Here is a 19,221-nt window from a genome sequence, read left to right as displayed (position 1 = left end):
AAATCATCGAGTATTGAAAAGTTAGACATCATTAGATGGCTTGGCAAAATACTTGGTGCTTGGTGTACTTGCTCTATTTGTATGTGTTGCTGCTCCATGCATGATAAGTAGCTGCGGTTTGATTTTTTTTTTTATAATTACCATGATGATCTTTCTGTTGTATAAAAATAGTAGTGGTGTTGCGAGACTGTGTGAGACCGGAAACCTTTTGGACGCCATTCATAAGTGGCCAATTTTAACCTTTTGTGAGCAGGTCTGAAATGTTTCCTGTTATAAAAAAGCTTTCACAATACTTGTTTGTCCATGGCAGCAGTAATGACATCAGAATAATCTGGTTAAATGCTTTTTGTCTGTCCTTTGAACTTTAATTTCTAAATTGGGAGTACATAAAGCTCATCCAGTGCCTGTTTGTGGTGTTTATGAGCTCCCCAGGGCCATTGGAGCTTCTTTCTCTAGATGATGAAACAGTGACTGAGCAGGAGCGGCAGAGGGAGCTGCCGTAAACAACATGGAGGGCACTGCAAAACATGTTTTTCTCCCCCTCGCTTTTCGCACCCTACTGTGCTGCTCCACATAGAGAGGAGAGAGAGAGGGGGGGGGGGGTATTTATAGGCCCATAATGAACATGTGTCCTCCAACGCCACGCTGTCCACGCTCGCACATGCGGAGAACATCTCCAACTAACGGAGCTTTGAGTCACAAGGCGTTCCCGGAAGTCAAGACGACAACAAGTTTGGAAAAACAAAAGTGTGTTTATTAAGACAACCCGAAAAAAAAAAAGTCCTGAATACTCAGGAACATTATCAAGATACTTCGTTACGAAGCGGTTGTGCATTTTTCTTGACGCGGAGCACAAATACAAAAAAAAAAAACACCAACAATAGAACTCCTCATTGGAATTCCCAAAAGGTGAAGAGCACCACAAAAGTGTTGTCATGTGACCGTCGACCACACACTTCCCCCTTTTACAAGCAAACAAACAGACCCATGTAATAGTAAGCCCTGTGGGAAATGGCCTTGCTTTCACATGCCTCCCTGCACCCCCACTATCTTGCATATTTGCCCACCAGGATCCCCTTTCAGAGGACACCTAGAAGCTTCCAACCACAAGAGACTTTTTGTTGTCACATTGCTTGGTATAGAAACGAAAAGAAAAAAAACTTCCGATACTCCTCATAAGGACCAAGGGTGAGCTGGAGCCGATCCCTGGGAAACAACCCGGACTGGTTACCAGTCTCAGACAATTGTAAGACTCTTCAATGATTTGAACAAGTCACTTGGAATGTGGGAGGAAACCGGAAGCCGGGATTTGAACCCCTGTACCGCAAAACTGCAAGGCAGTGGCGCTAACCACAAATCGACCGTGTTGTTCTTTAGAAAAAGAACACAGATGTTGTCTTGGATGAGGTTTTTGGTGGTGAGAGTAGCTGCTCCGAGAGGGAAGTCCAACTGAAAAAAGTAATCAAAAAGGTACACGTTTGCTTCCTGTCTCCGGGTGTAAACAAAATGGCCACACGCAAACAACTGAAGGATCTTAACTCTCCTCCACGATAGAGTTCATGAACGTGGGGAGTGAACGGAGCTAGTAGTTTGTATCCCAGACACACAGACGACAACAGAAGGTGGGAGAAAACAAAACAACGTGTTTATGTATGTGTGTGTGATGGGAGGGGGGGGGGGGGGGGGGGGGGGCTTTATGAGCCGTCTTGAAAATGGCGTCCATCTTACTCTTAAAATGACACACAAAAAAGCCCCCACGTGAAATTTCATTCATCTGAGAAGAAAAGGGTGATGTCGACGAAAAAAGAGCAAATTTCCGATTGTTCGTAGCCCCTTCGACCCCCTCCCTCACCCACCGCTGCACTTTTCAAACATAAACAACACGGCTGATTAGCCGGGCGGCTAACTGGCAAGCTAACCGCCTGCCGTTGACGCAACGGAGCCAATGTTCCAGGTCAATTAAAAAATGGGGGACATGGATGGAAATAGGAGGTGAAAATTCAGCTAGCAGTTTCGTCGACTTGAACTTGGAAGTCAAAGGGAGAGAGAGTCACGGAGAGGGTGGGAAGAGCCGTGCTTGGAGTCTCGTCAGCACGGCACGTTGTCCGCTGCCTTGGGGAAATCGCCACAGTCCGCCGCGGAGAACTGCAGCCGCTTTACGGCCTCTTTGATCAGATTGCCGGACAGGATGAGCTCCTGGAGGAGACGATGCGGGTCGTCCTCGTCGGCGTGCAGCCTTTTTTTGTTCCACGGTTTAATTTGGTCCCACTCCTGGTCGCTCGAGCCGGGGATGTGGTAAGGGCTCGCCCGGCTGCTGCCGCGGTTTCTCAGACGGATGCAGCAGCCTTGCCGTTTCGGAACCGGCGCGCCCGTGGCGATGGTGCCTCCTACTCCACCGCCGCCAACCCCCGCCGGGTTGACCACACTCCCCACGCCGGTGGTGAGTCCGTGCAAGCAGGCAGCCTTCTTCGCATGGTTGCCGCTATTGTTGTGGAGCTGCAGTGCCTCGCCGATTCTCGTCACCAACGCGTCCACCTCTTTGGAGTCGACGGTGACGGACTGCTCCAGGAAGATGTAGTTTTCCTTTCGACAAGGCATGGTGAGCGCCGGTGAGTGTTGTTGTTGTTGTGGTTGAGGATGAATGAGAGTGGCACCGGTCCTCGCTCTCGCCACGCCGCCAACCTCCAACAAGCACCGTTGATTTGTAAACAATGGATGACGTCTAGAGAGGAACGTACCAAGTGTTCCGCCAAGGGGTTAACTGGGGTTGTTTCGAAACAAAAATCCCAGACTCCTATTGAGAAATAAGCGAGACATTTTATATAAACATTCATAAACAATAATAATCTTTTTCAAACAAATGCAATACTTGTATCCGTATCTCCCCGATGATTCCCCAACATACCGATAGTTTGCCACCCCCCCTAACTGCTCTCCTGGTTTGGACTCTTCCAAACAAATGGACGTTACATAACTCGTAACTGCTTGTCAGGGGAAAACAAACAAAGCACGTTTTTGGTCGAACGAGGAAGAAAAGCAAATCGTTAGCATTATGTTTTTGTATCACAAGATCATATTAAACCACCGTGCTGTTTTCCATAATAACACGCTCGTGTCCCCAAATAAACAAACCAAGTAGTCACTAAAACGGTGTCGTTTTGATAGTATTTGACCTTTTGGTTGTAAAAAGGCGTGCCATATCGGGCGTTAAATAACTAATAAATGCTGACTGATTCACAAGAAATAACATTAGCATTTAGCTTCCAGACTAATCAAGAGTTTTATTATTCTTACAGCATAGTCAGGATGTTGTGTGAATGTATTCGAAAATGAGAGTGACCATCGCAATGAGCTGGCTGCAAGGTGAAGTTGAAATGTAAACAAACAACTGCAGTTTTCCAACAGTTTTGCATTCTTTGTTGTCATTTGTAACACTAGCAATAGGTAGCCTGTTACATTTTGGAACAGCGTCCTCCTTTAAACCAAAACTAATCAATTGGTCAGTAAACAATTAAATTGTAGGACCTGTGGGCCTACTCAACCATTCTTTGAATGCATCTTTTTTCATTTTAAGAATCATCTCCCTAACCCGTATTTGTGTGTGCATGGTTGCAATGCGTTGACAGCGTGGCAGCCAGCATGTGTATGCTGACAATAGGAGTGTGTTTTAATGCGCGTGTGTGTGTGTGTGTTGCTGAGGGGAGTACACAGTGTTCAGTTGTGCTTTCTGAGAAACACCACGGCTAAACCTGATGCTCCAGTCAATGAGAGCCCTCGTCACCATATAAGGAGCTACGATGGTTGCCAACACGTGGCGTGGAGAGCCAATCGGAGGAGCCTCAACTCAGACTTCCTGTGTGGCAAGTAAGACATGGCGGGGGTCAGGGAGTGGGAGGCGCAGTTGGGAGTGGTACCAAAAAATGTTATAAACCAAAGTCAGAGCCAACAATGGCATGAAGCCAAACATCATACTGGAAGAGGCCCGATCGAATGTTGGTAAACACTTAACCACAAGTCGACTTCCACACAAATGAGGAAATGAACTCCAAATGTACTTTTTGACTTTCACTGGAAGCGCTTGCTGAAGAAAAGTTTTCAACGGACGACCAAAAGTTGCTTTCCTTGACCTGAAATGTTTTGAAAACTAAAGTAAACATTTGATGACTGCTCTCAAAGTTCAACTTTAATGTGGGTAGTTGTCACGTAACTCAATTGCTCAGCTGAAAATGGGTCGTACGTTGATGCCGAGGGTGGAGGATATTTGTCCAAAAGGATTTGGGAATAATAAACCGCAATAGGTCAAGTGAAGGGGTCGTTTCGTACGTTGTCAAGGTCTGTTTATTAAAAGTAAAGTCAACTACCTTTGGTTTTAAACGGATGCCACGCCCGGCAACTATTTGGCGCTTATTCAAAATTCTACGGTATGTGAGAACGTCACAATAACAACAACCTCGGGACTTTCTGTCCTAAATGTGTCATGAGGCGAGTCATTTTTAGCTAGCGCAAAGACTTTGTAAAAACATTTGATGTGAAACCTCAAAACAAGGAGAAAATTATCACCCGGAGGGGACTTGACAACAACATCAAAACATTCAAAAGGGAGATTAAAAGGTTCAACTAAATCCCATAATTGAGCATGTTTTTGTTTTTGCTTGTTCCGCTGTGTTGCTGTCCATCTGTTAGCGGGATTACACCCCGAACATAGCCGGGACCCTTCTCGTCCGCCATGTGTTCACGCTTGTGTTCATTTATAGAGGCAGATGTCTAATAAATGATGTTGCAACTCATCTCGCAAGTGTGTGGCAATAGACTGAAAAACTAGTTGAGACTTGAGGTGTGTCCGAAACTGCAAAAAACAATCTTCGCTTGCTCAATGGCGGGTCACAAAGTTCGTTGAAAGAAACAACTTTAGCTGCTGCTTTATTGGCGCATACTCGGTAATGTTTTTTTCTTTGCTTTCATGCCGATAGAACAATAGGAGAGGATGTGTGAGAAAATGAGCGCCGGCCACATCAACGAGGGGGATTACGAGACGTGCACTACGAGCGGAAGAATGGAGCGGAAACGGGGAAGAAAAGCCAAATTGTTGTCATCACACCTTCCCCCTCGTTACGAAAAAAGACATGAGTCATCTGTCCAACGTTCTCTTTAAAAGAGGAAGTAAAGCCTTTAGGGAGGAATGCATGTGCTTCCTCGTTCTCTCCGAAACATAGAAGGAGATTGTTTATTAACAATCGTCCGCTTTGTTAGCGTTGTGAAAAAAAATGATTCAAGCCGCCTTATAAAGTCATAAAGTTCATCACGAAAAAAATCATGTCAACATCCGCCTGGTCGTATAAGCAGATAAGACGGTCATAAACAGATAAGACAAATACAAATATTAATATATATGAGCGTGCATGCGTGCGTGCTGGATTGTGGGAGGCCATGGAAGTTAAAACGGGACGCAAAGACAAGGTTGCAACTGCTCAAACTGGCTCTTATTTATTTATACGTGGGCAGCGTTAAAATACTACTGGAGGCTGCGTCAATGCGAGCCCCCTGCTGGCAGTATTTAGAATCTGGGGGGGGGGGTGCAAATGGAGACACTCAAAAACATGTTGATGACCTTGTCGAGATTTCATCAATGACATTGTGGGTTGTATACAAGGGCTGCAAAAGCTTCCCGTATCACACTAAGCACTCACCTGTTGCCTGGCTTTGGTCATGTGACACTGGCTAGCTGACCTATGATTGGTTGTTACCTGAGCCCTTGACAACAACTGGCAAAATGGAGTTATCAAATTAAATGTAGAAAGAAATATGACCTATTATTGCCAAAAATGATTAAATAAATAAGTATCCCAAATTATAAGAAGTTTAAAATGAGTGAGTAAATATTGTATGGTTTACAATCAACTGCATATTTAGGCATATACTCTATACATTTGGAGTATTTATTTTATTTTATTTTATCTCAACTACAAATGACCTGGGTCTTGTGCCCCTTTAAAAAAAATCAGCCCAAATGTTTGCCGACTGTTTAGAGAGTAACACAAACATTCCTTTTTTTCCCCCCCAACCAAAGTTAAATATTTCAACGTTTGAGATTCTCCCAACAATTCCAAAGCGCTCCTTGTCGATGTTGCCAAACATTTGCCTTTTCCTCCTGCAAAAGAAAACAAGAGGATCAACTTTGATAGCAGTTGGCGTGTGTCCAGGCGTTCAAGTTCACAGAGTTTGTTTCCTCCATTCAAAGAGCAAGCGAGAGAGAGAGACGGGCCATTTTTATACTCCCTATGCTAAGGAATGCGAGGCACATGGCTGCCAGTACTATGAAAGGATTTATGTGTTGCACATTTGTAAACACATTCAGGAACGTGATCTCCGGCTAATAGCGGCGTATTTATTATAGAAGTTGAAGAAAAAAATAAATATACTAATACAGCCTACACAAAAGAGTTTGTGAAATGATGGCATTAAACCCTCGTGCAGGCCACGCAACACACAAGCACAGCTAAGCTAAATGCTACATCTACAATGTATGCTAGTGCATTAATTACACATACTGCAGTCTAAAAAATATTTTCTACTGTATCGTACATGCTGTCTGAAAGAACGTTTTGACTCGGTCTACACCTCCACCGAAATCTCACGAACACTGATTGTTTTTAATCTGCCGACAAAATGGCTGCCACCCGTTAATCACCCACGTGGGACTCGAAAAAGTACACCCAGCGATAAAGTCACTCACTCGGGAGTTTTGTCTAAGCATTTCACATTATATAATCCTTCTTTGATGGGTTCACTTTATATGATACAAATATTTATTGACCCTTTCTTGTTCCTGTTGTGACCATTACACCTGCTAGAGGGCGCTATTCGTCAAATACATGAATAAAATAAGTCAAGCTATAGTTAAATTATTACTTAAGTACTCCATGGGGGAAAAAAACCCGACAAGTACTTTCACACTGCCTGTCAAAACATTGTTTACCTTTTCGAACACGTGCTTGCGTCTTCACGAGGAGGAGTTCCACATGATGCAACGGCCAAGCGTGTTGCGTAATGCAAAGGAGTGAGACCACAACATGTCTTTTGCGAGACGTTCGGAGTTTCATTGATTTATCTGTTGGAGGAGTAGTGAGGAGGCCTCCGTGACCCCCACGCACACATCCTCAAATAACTAAGTGTACACACAGCACTCGCAAAACACCAAATTATATAATGTTCCTTTACACCACGTGTGTGTGTGTGTGTGTGTGTGTGTGTATATGTGTGTGAGGAAGTGCTGACTGGCTTCGTTTTTGGAGGCAGAGTGAGACGTCGACTTGTGTTTTCACCTCGTGAACCCACTGAGCCAATGATATGGGCCGCAACTCATAATATTCACATTATATAATGTTATATATGATCTTGCAATATTTTCTATTTTTAGCTTTATCAAAGACAGTCTGTACAGTTGCAACCTTTTTTTTTTTTTTTTTACTTCAGCAACATTTGACTAAAACTCAAACGGATGTCAGGAGTACAATAGTTTTCTCCACTACTGATTTTAGAGCTTGCAAGTGTTCCTAATAAACTGTCCAAATGGTGCATGCAGGCACACTTATAATGAAACTAATAAGTTTATGGTTGCAAACTTTGTTCAGGTTAGATTGACATTTAATTGTTTTAAGACACACACACAGGTCAAGGTCTTACTTTCGGGTTGAACGGTGGACTCCCAGTTGTTGCTTTTTTACACACAATACTATTAGACAAAAGTATTGGAACATCAAGCCAGCAACAATTATGATGATCTAGACAAAAAAATGAAACATTTAGGAATCACTAATTCTCTGGCCAAATACTTTCACCAACGTTCAGTTGTGTACGTTGACAGATAAAAACACACATTGTCTTACTGTTCCTTATCAAGGCGGTGCACACATACTTTACAGTTAAACGTGCATTCCCTCCTTGCAGTTTGATTACATAACATTTGAAACGCATGTCCTCCCCACTTGGGTGAAAACCATAAATCCTAACCGCTAGACCATATGGGATTCCTGGAATCTCAATTACCGTAGATGTGTTCCTAGGCTCAGAACATAGCGTATCCAAGAAGACCGTGTATTTATGTGGTGTCGTGTAGGTTATTTAAAAGATAAAAAGCCCAGCTTGCACCACTGAAACGGGAATAAAAACCTGAAAACACTTGGGGATGATGCACCAGAAAAAAGCAGCACGCTAGGTACAGTAAATGGTACACAAAAATGGTACTATATCTATTTTTTTTGCCTATCACCATGTGTTGCTGCACCTTTTGTATTTGCATGACTTAAAGCAGTATAACAACCCACATGGAAATGCTTCGTTAGCCCGTCTATGGCGTTTCCCATTACGTGTTAGCGTTATGCTAGCAAACATTCAAGATGATATCTTTAAATCTGATATCGGAGTTTATTTCACAAACCATGACTACAAGGGAGTCCAATGTATCTTCTTAGCATGAGTATCATGGCAGCCCTAAGTGCCTCTAAATTTGTTTCCACGTCGACGCCCCACACAGCAGCTAATAATCGTATACAGCGATTTAGCGCCAGTTAGCTGACATCCACCCGTGTATGGCACAGGCACACACATGTGCAGACACACTATCCAATGCTATTCCTGGCCGCGGTGAACCTTTTGGAAGCTGCCAGCATCTGTGAAACTTCATAGAGACCCGACTTGTATGTTGAAAATAGAAAGTGAGCACATAGATTGGCTCACGGTGTGACACTCGGATTGTCCGCCGTCTGTGTGCGGTCGATGACTTTTTGCTCCAGCAGTCAGTGCGTCCATATTTGTTTCTCAAAATATGCTGTAGTTGGTGTCAAATTTCAGTGGTGACTTTCATTGAGTCAGCTTCAGCTGTCACATTTTATAGTCAGCCGCAAACAACTATTGTGTCTCTGCTGTTACCATGGTTACTGAAATAACCCCAAAACAGAAGCATCCTGTGGACCTGCATCACTACGGCAACCACAACAGCATACTCACCTATATCACGAGAGCAACCAATTTTTCTATTGTTCTGGCAACCAAGCATCATCTGCCTTTGTGTCTCCATAGCAACCAAAGTGCAACGACAATCAGAGCATCCTTCCAAAATGCATCCCTATGAAAACCAAAACATCATACTCCCCATGGCAACGCAAGCATCATCCGCACCCTATCTGTGACGTCATTTGATAAAAAAAAAAAATGAATACGTTATCCACACTTCTACGTGAAAACAATACCTGAGCATTGTATCGGAGCTAATGCTGTACTGCATACTTCCACTAGAGGGCAGCATGTGTCCTGTCATGTCTGTCTATTTTCTTTCACCAGCCACCAACATACATATATGTTCAATTGAAATTGGTAAGGGTTCATTTGACTTACCCCGAAGTCCACGTGCCGGTACCACCTAGGCCGCCTACCCGAAAAGAAGGCGCCTTAAACGGCCACTCAGCTGAAGGGTCGGCCTGGTTGGACGTCATGTGCTTCCAAGCTTTCCAACAAGCCGACTTTTGGGGTTTTTGATGCGGTCCGGGGCAAAACTCCTGGCTGAGCCGCGATAAACTTCCATCTTTCGGAAAAGTCGTTAATTGCCCCGAAAATTGAACACGGTCTTCTTTATGTTTTACGACGATTGGCACCGGCTTTTAAGCGCATTACCGCCACCTACTGTTTTGGAGTGTGAACTCGCAGATATTCTTTCCTCTGCATAGAATGAAACCTCAGAGGATATTCAGGGAAAAAGTCTTTTTTATTTATTAAAATCCATGTACAAAAGGAAATATTCTTTCAGGTAATTATAAAATGGCCATATTTACATTATATCATACACTTCAAATAAGCAACAAACACTTAAGACTTTTTCAAATGAATGAAGAAGCAGCACAGTTTACAAGGAGAAAGAACTCAAAACTCAGAAATATATGTTCCCAAACAAAACAAGCTACATGGAAAATGTATTCTTCAGTCATTCAAATGTAACAAATTTCTTTTGCTATCCTGTGAACATATTTTTGGTTGGCATTGAAGGATTGATTTGTTTTCGCTTTGCTTTTCAAATATAAGTCATAAGTACATTCCTAAGGCAGCCGAGGACAAACTTAAGTTTCAGGAACTAAAAGAATGAACAAGTTGGAAAATTCTAGAAATGCAATTATATTAAGCATATTCAAATGTTCCAGTCATTTTAGGTTTAAATGCATCTGAAGAGGAGGAAAAAGGGGTCCAAAAAAAGCTCCAGTTGGAAAAACTTTAAATGATTGTTGCCGCCAACTATGGAAAAACTTCACTCTGCCCTCTTCAAAGATGGCGGATGACGTCCATTTTGTAATCCAGCCTCCCAGTTTTCACTTTTGTGAAAAATCAACATACTGTCCAAAAATGAGAAGGAGTCGAGAATGTCGGGTGGCCCTCTAGTGGCTGGGAGGCCGTCGTGCGACGGTCCCGTACGAGAGCGCCACCTGGGGGCGGTCATACATGTCGCTCAGCGTTTGGAATTTGGGTCCCCAGCGCGACAGCCGCTCGCGCGTCGTCTCCCTTGCGCTGTCCTCCTCTTCTACGTCGTCGTACCCGAGTGAGCTGAGGCTTCCCGCCGGGGTTCCGGATCCTTCCTCCCGCCACCTGTGGAAGACGTCCTCTGGGAGCGCGTCCTCGTCGTGGTCGGCCTCCCACACGATGCGAGACACATAGTTCTTGAAGTCCACGTGGGAACGTGATGATGAGGGCGGAGGCGGGGGGTGTTGGTGGACGTGGGGCTGCGGGATGCTGAGGTAGGGGCCGCAGGCGGGGTGCACCTCCTCCTGCGAGCCCGGAGACGATTTGATGAGCGGGGCTGTGGTGCACGAAGACGACTGGGACAAGCTGGAACGCAGAGGACGCTTCAGCTCCGTCATGTCGTAGCCCTTCTGCACCATCGTCCGGTGGAAAGAAAAATGTCGATTTTAAGGTTAGCGTTTCAAACGAAGCTTTCAAATTTCGGGGTTGCTGTACCTGATCCTGCTCGCCGCCGCCTTCCTCGTTGTAGTTGAGGATGTTTTCGCGCACGTCCTCCCAGCTCTCGTGCTCGGCCGGGATGTGGTAGACGCCGCGCTTGCGGAACTTGTTGCGGCTGCCCTTCTGGTTCCACACCGTCACCGCCACCAGCACGGCTACACACACCAACACACACCAAGATGACTTAGCTCACTTGATAGGCGACAAAAATCTTAAAATATGTGTGTAATAAATATAAAAAAATAAAAGTATGCACAAGAAATCATCCTACTTTGTAGAGTTGTTTCCAAAATTTTCTCGCCAGACATTTACACAACTTTGAGAAAGCAACTGACCAAAGAAGACGAGCAGACACATGCTGATGGCCAGAATAGAGCTTGGACTGAGGGCGGCCAGCCGGTGGCCTCGGTACTGGCCCAGCTCGCAGCGTTGCCCGCGGAAACCCTCCAGGCAGCGGCACCGGAAGCCGTCGGCCGACAGCGGCTGGCACGCGCCGCCGTTGCGGCATGAGGCGGGACCGCACGGCGACGGCACGCAGCGTTCCGCGCCCGACTCGTCCGTCAGCGTCACCAGACCGCCGGGGCACCTGCGCGACCCGGAGGAACGTGGGAAGGGTAATATTTCATATTAGCATTTTTGGGCTAAAGGCTAAAATATGTGTTGCTTTGAATCTAATCGAATGTACCTGCACTGATGTTTTCTCCACAGGTCGACACAACGCAGCGATTCGGGGCATGGCTGTGCCCGGCAGGCGTCGCTGAAGCAGCCCAACGTGACGCCGCGCCTCTCCAGCACGCTAACCAGATCACCGCTACTCCGCCCGTCCAAGGGGAGCGCTCGGCCGTTAAAACGAACGTCCCGCATGCAACCTAAACACAAGACGCAGAAGTAAAAAAAAAAAAAGTGTTCCGATCATCAACCCGTACTGGATTCCTGCGCCTCGTCTCACCCTGAAAGTCGCCGTCTTCTCCGCCGTGGGGTCCCTTCCCCACCGTGACGCTTGTCGGGTCCACCACCAGCTCCCGCCGGTTCCCCAGCCGTGCCCGGGCCTCCCGCGAGCCGCCGCCCTGCTCCAGCCGCAGGACGAACAGGTTGTCATGACGACTGAGGCCCACCAGCACCCACTGGCCCACGTCCACCCGCTGGCCCGGGAGCCGCAGGGCGCGAGCCCCGTCGCCCAGGTTGGCTCGGACCGAGAGGTGGCCCTCTGCGATCTGAGCGAGGGGATGACATCATCGTTAGAGCTTCACTTCCTACGTTTCTAAATTTCAAAACTCTTCCCACGACATCATGTACCTCCAACACGATGTACTCGTCGGCTTCCCGGGACGTGACGGAGAGCAAGGTGCCCGAGTTGGCGCGGGTGCGGAGGAGCATTTGAACGTTAGTGCGGCGGTTGGTGGCGCCGCCGCCTCGAAGATGGAACCTCAGCATGCTGTCGGAATCGAACGAGAACTCCGGAACCACTGAAAGGCAAAATGACCACGGCGAACTTTAATTTAGACGCACACAAACGGGCAACATAGCAGTTGCACACACACACACCTGTGTCGCACTTGTGTCCGCTGTGTCCCGGGTGACACTCGCAACTGAAGGATCCCCAGTCGGCTAAGCAGGAGGCGCGGGCCCCGCAGGAGGGCCCGGCCGCCGTCAAACACATGCCGTCCGTCGCCCTGCAGCCCGGGCTGCTGTCCACGCTCTCGCCGGGTCGCGCCAGGTCGTATACCTGAGTGAAAATCACCAAACAATGGATTTCTTTTCAATCCGAATGTCGAGTTCTGTTTTCGCGGGCGTACCTGAGTGTCCACCAGCAGGTTGCGGATGCAGCCGCTGAAATTGGCGTAACGCGGGTGAGGAGTCGTCGGCTTCACGCCGCCCAGCTGGAGAGGCTGGGATACGTTCAGATATCTGAAGAGGAGAAAGAAGGGGTCAGCAAAAAAAGGGATGGAGGGATGGATAATGGCAGTGGTCACCTCTCGTTTCCTGGCGTTTGGCCGGCCGCCCTGCAGCCGGACTCGTCCGTCTCGCGGGGGTCTCCGGCAACAAGCCCCTCCGGCTCGCTCACCTGCAGCCCCGAGCACTGATCCAAGACCAGCTGCACGGCCTGAATGACGCACATTGATGACTATTAGCAGTGTGCCCAAGTCGATCTTTAATTCATTTCATTTTTAATTGAAGTATTTATTTAGTTGAGCATGTAAAAAGTGCAAGTTAGTCATGCCCACCTTGCCATCACTGATGACGTCGAGTCGATGCCAGCGGCGGTCTGCCACGTTAGATTTAGCCGGTAGTTGCAAGGTGAGGGTCCCGGAGCCGTGGTTAACCTTCAAGACCGGGACGCCGTGCTTCAACTCTGCATGGAAGAAACAAGTCATGATTCCGCAGTCATGATAGAAACGGACGCTAGGGGGCAGCAATCAACTGCTCCATTCTTTAAATCTGGCCCAGCGAGCATTTAACATTGATTACATTTTTTTTTTTAAACCGCAAAAATCTATATTTTGTTATGTTCTAGCATGATCCCAATTTGGAATGACTTCATTAAGATTTTTTTTTTTCGTGTTGTTGACAAAGTGAGGCGCTGCGAATACTTTTCGGCTGCACTGTGAAGTGATGGGCTTGTGTGTGTTTAACTGCTGCGTTAGCAGATGAACCCCATTAAAAAAACAGCACGAAAGCGGCGGGTCAATTCTTCCGTGCCGCTTCCAACATCCTCACGTCCACCATCGCTATTGAACGCCTTTAACGACAAAAGCACTCCTGTGATCAATGAGGCGGCCATATTTGATTTGCCCTCCCCCCGGCCGGGAAACGACGACAAGCCGGCGGGCGAGATAATTACGTAAGTTTAATGGCGTTAGATTATGCAAGACGTGTCTGGGAAAAGGCCGGGGGGGCGGCGGCGGCGGGGCGGACTAATCCTATAACGCCACATCAGGACCACCGGGAGGTGACATTAACGTCCCATGATGCTCTTTGTCTGCTGACACGCCGCATTGATCTGATCCCATTGTTGCGGAGAACAAGAGGATCAGCATCTTTGATAAGTACAAATCCAATCTTTTCCAAACTCTAGCCAGGAAGCCTTGATATACCGTAATTTTCGGACTATAAGTCGCTCCTGAGTATAAGTCGCCCCCCCCACCCAAACTATGAAAAAAAAACCGCGACTTATAGTCCGAAAATTACGGTACTAAAATATATGGAATAGAAATGGTCAAATAGAAATGATAGTGTCATCGGGGCCAGCAGAACTGCAATAACGTAAGGGGCGTGGCCTAGTGCGGCAATTCGACTGGTTCATTCCCGTGTGAGCATTCGGGTGTGAGCTGTGGCCTACAGAAGTTCTCGTGATCATTTCCGCCTGATGGAAACCCACCGATTGAAATGAAGTCCTGGAGCTCTCCGGGTTGGGCGGCGGGTCCGAGCGGCCCGTTGTAGAGCAGCAGCCCGTCGGCCGCCTCGGTCAGGAACTCCAAAGAAATGTGGCTCTGGAAGCACGGCGCCAGCGGTGGGAACCACGCGTAGCCCCCGCCGCCAAAGCTGTGCTTGGTCTGCTGGCACTCGGGTCCGTCGAACATGGGCGGACACTTGCACCTGACGTGAGGAAATTCAATTTCTCCTTCTCATCATTGTATCATGTGATATACGACACCCACCTGTATCCCAGCGGACCGTCAAGGCAGGCTCCCCCGTTGAGGCAGGGGTTGCTCGGGTAGGACGAGCAAGGCAGATGCGTGGCCTCGCGACCGCCGCATCCGCAGCGCGCCGCGGTCTTGGCGGGCAGGGAAACCAAAGACACGTTGCCCGAGTGGAGAGCCGCCGGCGTCTGAGCGAAGGACACTTGAGTGGAGCAGCCTCCGGAGTGAGCGCAATCCGCGTGGGGGCAGTCGTCCACGCCCACCTGGGAGATGGACGCGCCCAGCACGGCTTCCATCTGAAAAAGACCGTCGGGCTAATGCTAAGGAAGCTAGCGCCATGCGTACAATTTGACGTGAATCCAAATTGTTTGACCTTGGTGCTGAGTGACACTTTAGTGTACATGGATGACTGACCCTCAGCATCCCGAGTCGGGGTCAAGCGAGCATCTGCTTCTCAGGCTTTTAAAGCATCTCGAGTATTCATGTGTGTGTGTGTGTGTGTAACATGGACATCCACTTAGCGACACACACTAGTGTGAAAGCGCTGTATTGACCGGCGACGTGTCAAATGCTCGACATTGTGTTAAGTGCTGGTGTGCAAACAAAGCTTTCCCTATGTGACAAAATAACAACCGAGTTTTTTTTTTTTTTTTTAAATCGGCGCCGCTCACCTTCGCTTTATTGGCCGCCACGTAGCCGTGCAGCTTCTCGGCCTTGTAGTACGGCGAGCCGTGAGCGGCGAACCACACGCTCAGCTCTTTCTCCTCTCCCCTGCCGGCGTCTTCCAGGGAGAAGACGTGAACTTTCTCCGGTGGCGTCTGCAGGAGATCGGCGAGCGTTCGACCCAAACGGGAGAAGCGGCTCTCCTCGCCGCCTCTGGACGAGAACAGTTCTTCTACGGTCATGTCTGCGAGGAGAACAAAGAGCCAAGTCCGTATCTGCTCATGTAAGCCCGAGCTTTCCCGGTTTCGTACTTACTGCGTAGTCGGAGGGAAGCGGCGTTCAGGAGCGCTTCCCGCGGCAGATCGATCACCTCCACCTGCGCGGTGGACGTGACGTCCGGCCAGGCGGGATCGGACACGCGCACCTGCAGCTGGTAGGAGCCGGGCGGGACGCCTTCCCTGATGCTCAGCTGGCCAGAACTATGGTTCACGCTGAAAAGTCTGGACGATGATGAAAATGTTTCATTAGAGGTGACGATTTAGGACAGTCGTATTTTTTGACATGGAAAAGCGAAAAAGCATTTTTTTTCCTATCCTTCTCGGTAATTACCGTAATTTTCGGACTATAAGTCGCACCGGAGTATAAGTCGCACCAGCCATGAAATGCCCAAAAAAGTGAAAAAAAACATATATCTATATAAGTCGCTCCTGAGTATAAGTCGCACCCCCACCCAAACTGTGAAAAAAACGCGACTTATAGTCCGAAAATTACGGTATTGATATTAACGTCTAAAACCATACATATTTGTAAAAATACTAATATCATAATAACCCGGAATTTAATTGACCGGCGCACCTCCGACCTCCCACGTCGAAAAAAACAACAACATCCAAACAAAGCCTTTTATTGCCAATAAAAGCTCCCTTTAATTTAGTCATGCAAATTTGCATATGAAACACTAAATTTTCCCCGCATTTGGCTTTCGGCGACAATTGAACAATTTAATTTAAGGCTAATTAAATTGGCCCTTTTTTTGCTCGCATTTTTTGAATAACACACTAAATATGTAATTAATACATCCCACCACCATTATACTGTTAATCTCCATAATCCCAGCAAAGTTAATAAAGACTACAAATATAAATAACTTGGCGCCTTGGTTGCCCGGGCAACGAGGAGCAAGGACAAGTTATGTCATGGCACCTTGCCCAGATGTCCTGTAGTGGGATAAAATATAAAATCTCTGCATTAAAGTGATTTTTTCCCCTCCCTTTAAATGATGTCACTAATTTAGTTCTGTACGATGTCGAGCATATGCCGGGCCAAAAGTCCATTGACAAAAGCCAGACTTTTTCAAATTGATTTGCGGGAATTTTAATAGTAAGAAAAACGTGTAAACGCATTTAAATGTTGCATTTGATGGCGTACCTACTTTTGGCTCTCCCTGCACTTATGTCCGTATTATTAAAGGCCTAGCGGAAGAGCAGATGTGCTCTGCGGTCGGTCCAACAGGCCCGCTCAGAACATCTTGACGTAAAACCCTCACGCTTTGCCGCACCGGAGACGTCAACGCGGGCCGGCTAGCACGCTGGATGCGCGCCACGGCGCTCGTGTAGCGTTAAACACACGCCGCCGCCGCGCCCTTCAGACTGCGCGCCAGATGGGCCCATTAGTAGCGGCTGAAAGCGGGCCAAAACGTGTCCGACGTGTGGACGGCGCGGCCGCCGCGCTGGCTTTTGGACCGTGAAGACGTCACGTGGCCGCCGCAAAGCACGTCAGCCGCCATGGAGAGCCATTGCGTGATGTGGCCAACGTGTAAACAATCTGGAAAGCCGTCTGGGCAATCTTAAATTTGAATTGAACCCTCATGGAAGGCTTATTTGATATTATTTTTATTGTCGATTGTTCTTCCGGCAAAGCACTACTTTTGTCTAAATGAACCATCTCAACAGCGCAAGATGCCACAAGTTGGCGTCAAATCACTATATTTTCTCTGTTAGGTATGGTCCCTCCTTGGAGCTGTCTTGTCACGGAGAAATTTCAATCCATCTTAAATATAAATAGCTCATATCCTCCTTTCTTCTCCCGCAAGTTTCCATGTCGCTGTCTCTCTGTCACGACACACCTTTGTACTGCCAGCCACGCTCTGGTTTAAATCTGTCACTTTCACTTACGCACTAGTTCCTGCTTTTTTTCTTCTCCTCATTCATCTCACAATGTGCCGAGGAAAACCTACAAAATCTCTTTGACTTCATTTGAAAATTTGCGGCCGAGCTATTAGTTTTTTTGGTTCTTTCAGCTTTGCTTAGGGTCAAATGAATGAATGAATGAATGAATAAATAAATAAATAAATAAATAAACAAATAAACAAATAAACAAATAAACAAATAAACAAATAAATAAATAATAAATAATAAATAATAAATAATAAATAATAAATAATAAATAATAAATAATAAATAATAAATAATAAATAATAATTAATAAATAATAAATAAACATCCTACCTGGAGGGTTTGCCTTCAAATCGGTACGTCTTCTCGCTCCAGTCGTCCAGGTCTGGGGACGGGATTTGGCCCAGCGCTGTGGTTGGCAGAATACCTGCTTTCCAACAAAACAAAGTCCAAAACAATAAATTAGCACAAACAAAAAAAAGTACTTAAGTAAGTTAGAGCAGCTGACAGCTGGTCTGAAGCGCTAAATAAGTGATGCAATCTGCAGGCAGACAGCGGAACCACTCGACTGTGACAAAGACGCCTTGTGAGATCAGCGGCCGACCGGCTTTGGTGGCGAGGACACGACGGGGGAATGTAAAGGTGAGGACCACCAGCCCAAAAAAATTCAGCGGATGACAAACGTCCAAAAAAGCGACGTACCTTCGTAACTGTACACGATGAAGTTAGCGTGTCCCGGCGAGTGGGGGTGGTCGTTGCGGTCCCCGATGACCACCGTCAGCGTGCTGGTGGAGCTCATGGCGGGCGAGCCGCTGTCAATCATGAGGATGGGGAGTCGGTACTCTTTCTGCCGCTCGCGGTCGAAGGTGCGCAGGGCGGTGACGGCGGCGCTGCCGTTGCGGAAATCCGTCAAGTTGAAGTCGGCGGCGTCGGCGGTGAGCGCCAGGAGCCGTATGGAGAACGGGCCGCCGTTGGACGAGAGGTCGCGGTCGGTGGCGTGCAGCAGCGGCGAGCTGCCGTTCATCCACACCGCCTGCGGGGCCGCCGTGTTCTCCCACACCACCGGCCTGTAGGGGGCCTGGAATTCCGGCCCGTTGTCGTTGATGTCCAGCACGGTTACCATGACGATGGCCGTGCCGGTCAGGCTCGGGCTGCCGGCGTCGGTGGCGAGAACCATCACCCTGTGTTGAGAGGTTTTCTCCCGGTCCAAAGAGTGAGCCACCACCACCCAACCGGACTGGTCCACCAGGAACTGATTGTAGGGATCCGACTCCTTTGCAATACTGTAAGAAAAGCGGCCATTTTGTCCGGAATCCAGATCGCTCGCCATCACCTGGGCGACGATGGTGCCAACGGACACGTCCTCGGACATGGCCGGCGACTCGTAGAACTGCGGTAAGAAGACGGGGGCGTGGTCATTGGCGTCCTCCACCTGCACTAGACAGTACGCCAGGCTGAAGAAATCAGCATCCTCCGCCTTCAGAGTGAGGTTGAAAGTTCTCTCCTGAGGCTTCTCAAAGTCCACTTTCTTCTTGAGCTTGATCACGCCGCGTCGGTTCACCTTGTCGGTCTCCACCAAGAACTTCCTGTCATCGTCGCCGCCCACGATGCTGAAGGTCACCACGGCGTTCTCGCCCTGGTCCACGTCGGTGGCGGACACCACCAGGACCTCGCTGTTCACCTCCAGGTCTTCGGTTACCTGAGGAACATGATTTCAAGCCAACCCTTGAGATCTTGAAAAC

The 19,221-nt window shown here is 47.7% G+C and overlaps 2 protein-coding genes across 2 annotated transcripts in view; both read right to left on the bottom strand.

The window, feature by feature from the left end:
* Window positions 1-732: 732 nt before the first annotated feature.
* On the bottom strand, window positions 733-2,711 carry gbp (glycogen synthase kinase binding protein). Its single transcript, XM_061288366.1, has one exon. The coding sequence runs from the start codon at window positions 2,596-2,598 to the stop codon at window positions 2,089-2,091; it is 510 nt and encodes a 169-aa protein (XP_061144350.1). The 5' UTR covers window positions 2,599-2,711; the 3' UTR covers window positions 733-2,088.
* A 7,030-nt stretch (window positions 2,712-9,741) lies between these two features.
* si:dkey-22o22.2 (neural-cadherin) overlaps window positions 9,742-19,221 on the bottom strand; it is a 43,029-nt gene continuing 33,549 nt past the window's right edge. Inside the window, exons 19-34 of the mRNA XM_061288345.1 lie at window positions 18,182-19,178; window positions 17,813-17,906; window positions 15,621-15,805; window positions 15,314-15,549; window positions 14,661-14,938; window positions 14,381-14,598; window positions 13,227-13,354; window positions 12,975-13,105; window positions 12,798-12,909; window positions 12,547-12,727; window positions 12,298-12,467; window positions 11,951-12,215; window positions 11,687-11,870; window positions 11,337-11,587; window positions 10,999-11,156; window positions 9,742-10,913 (exon numbers count right to left, since the gene is read on the bottom strand). Of these exons, the coding sequence (XP_061144329.1) occupies window positions 10,422-10,913; window positions 10,999-11,156; window positions 11,337-11,587; window positions 11,687-11,870; window positions 11,951-12,215; window positions 12,298-12,467; window positions 12,547-12,727; window positions 12,798-12,909; window positions 12,975-13,105; window positions 13,227-13,354; window positions 14,381-14,598; window positions 14,661-14,938; window positions 15,314-15,549; window positions 15,621-15,805; window positions 17,813-17,906; window positions 18,182-19,178 (4,080 nt within the window). The 3' untranslated portion in view covers window positions 9,742-10,421. The remainder of the gene's footprint in view (window positions 10,914-10,998; window positions 11,157-11,336; window positions 11,588-11,686; window positions 11,871-11,950; window positions 12,216-12,297; window positions 12,468-12,546; window positions 12,728-12,797; window positions 12,910-12,974; window positions 13,106-13,226; window positions 13,355-14,380; window positions 14,599-14,660; window positions 14,939-15,313; window positions 15,550-15,620; window positions 15,806-17,812; window positions 17,907-18,181; window positions 19,179-19,221) is intronic.

This window comes from Syngnathus typhle, linkage group LG10 (genome assembly GCF_033458585.1).
Source record: "Syngnathus typhle isolate RoL2023-S1 ecotype Sweden linkage group LG10, RoL_Styp_1.0, whole genome shotgun sequence".
Taxonomy (NCBI): domain Eukaryota; kingdom Metazoa; phylum Chordata; class Actinopteri; order Syngnathiformes; family Syngnathidae; genus Syngnathus; species Syngnathus typhle.
The sequence above is the reverse complement of the archived record's forward strand: the minus strand, read 5'-3'. Positions and strand labels throughout refer to the sequence as shown.

Coding starts and splice junctions, on each gene's coding strand:
- gbp (XM_061288366.1), bottom strand. CDS start 2,598: ATGCCTTGTCGAAAGGAAAACTACATCTTCCTGGAGCAGTCCGTCACC.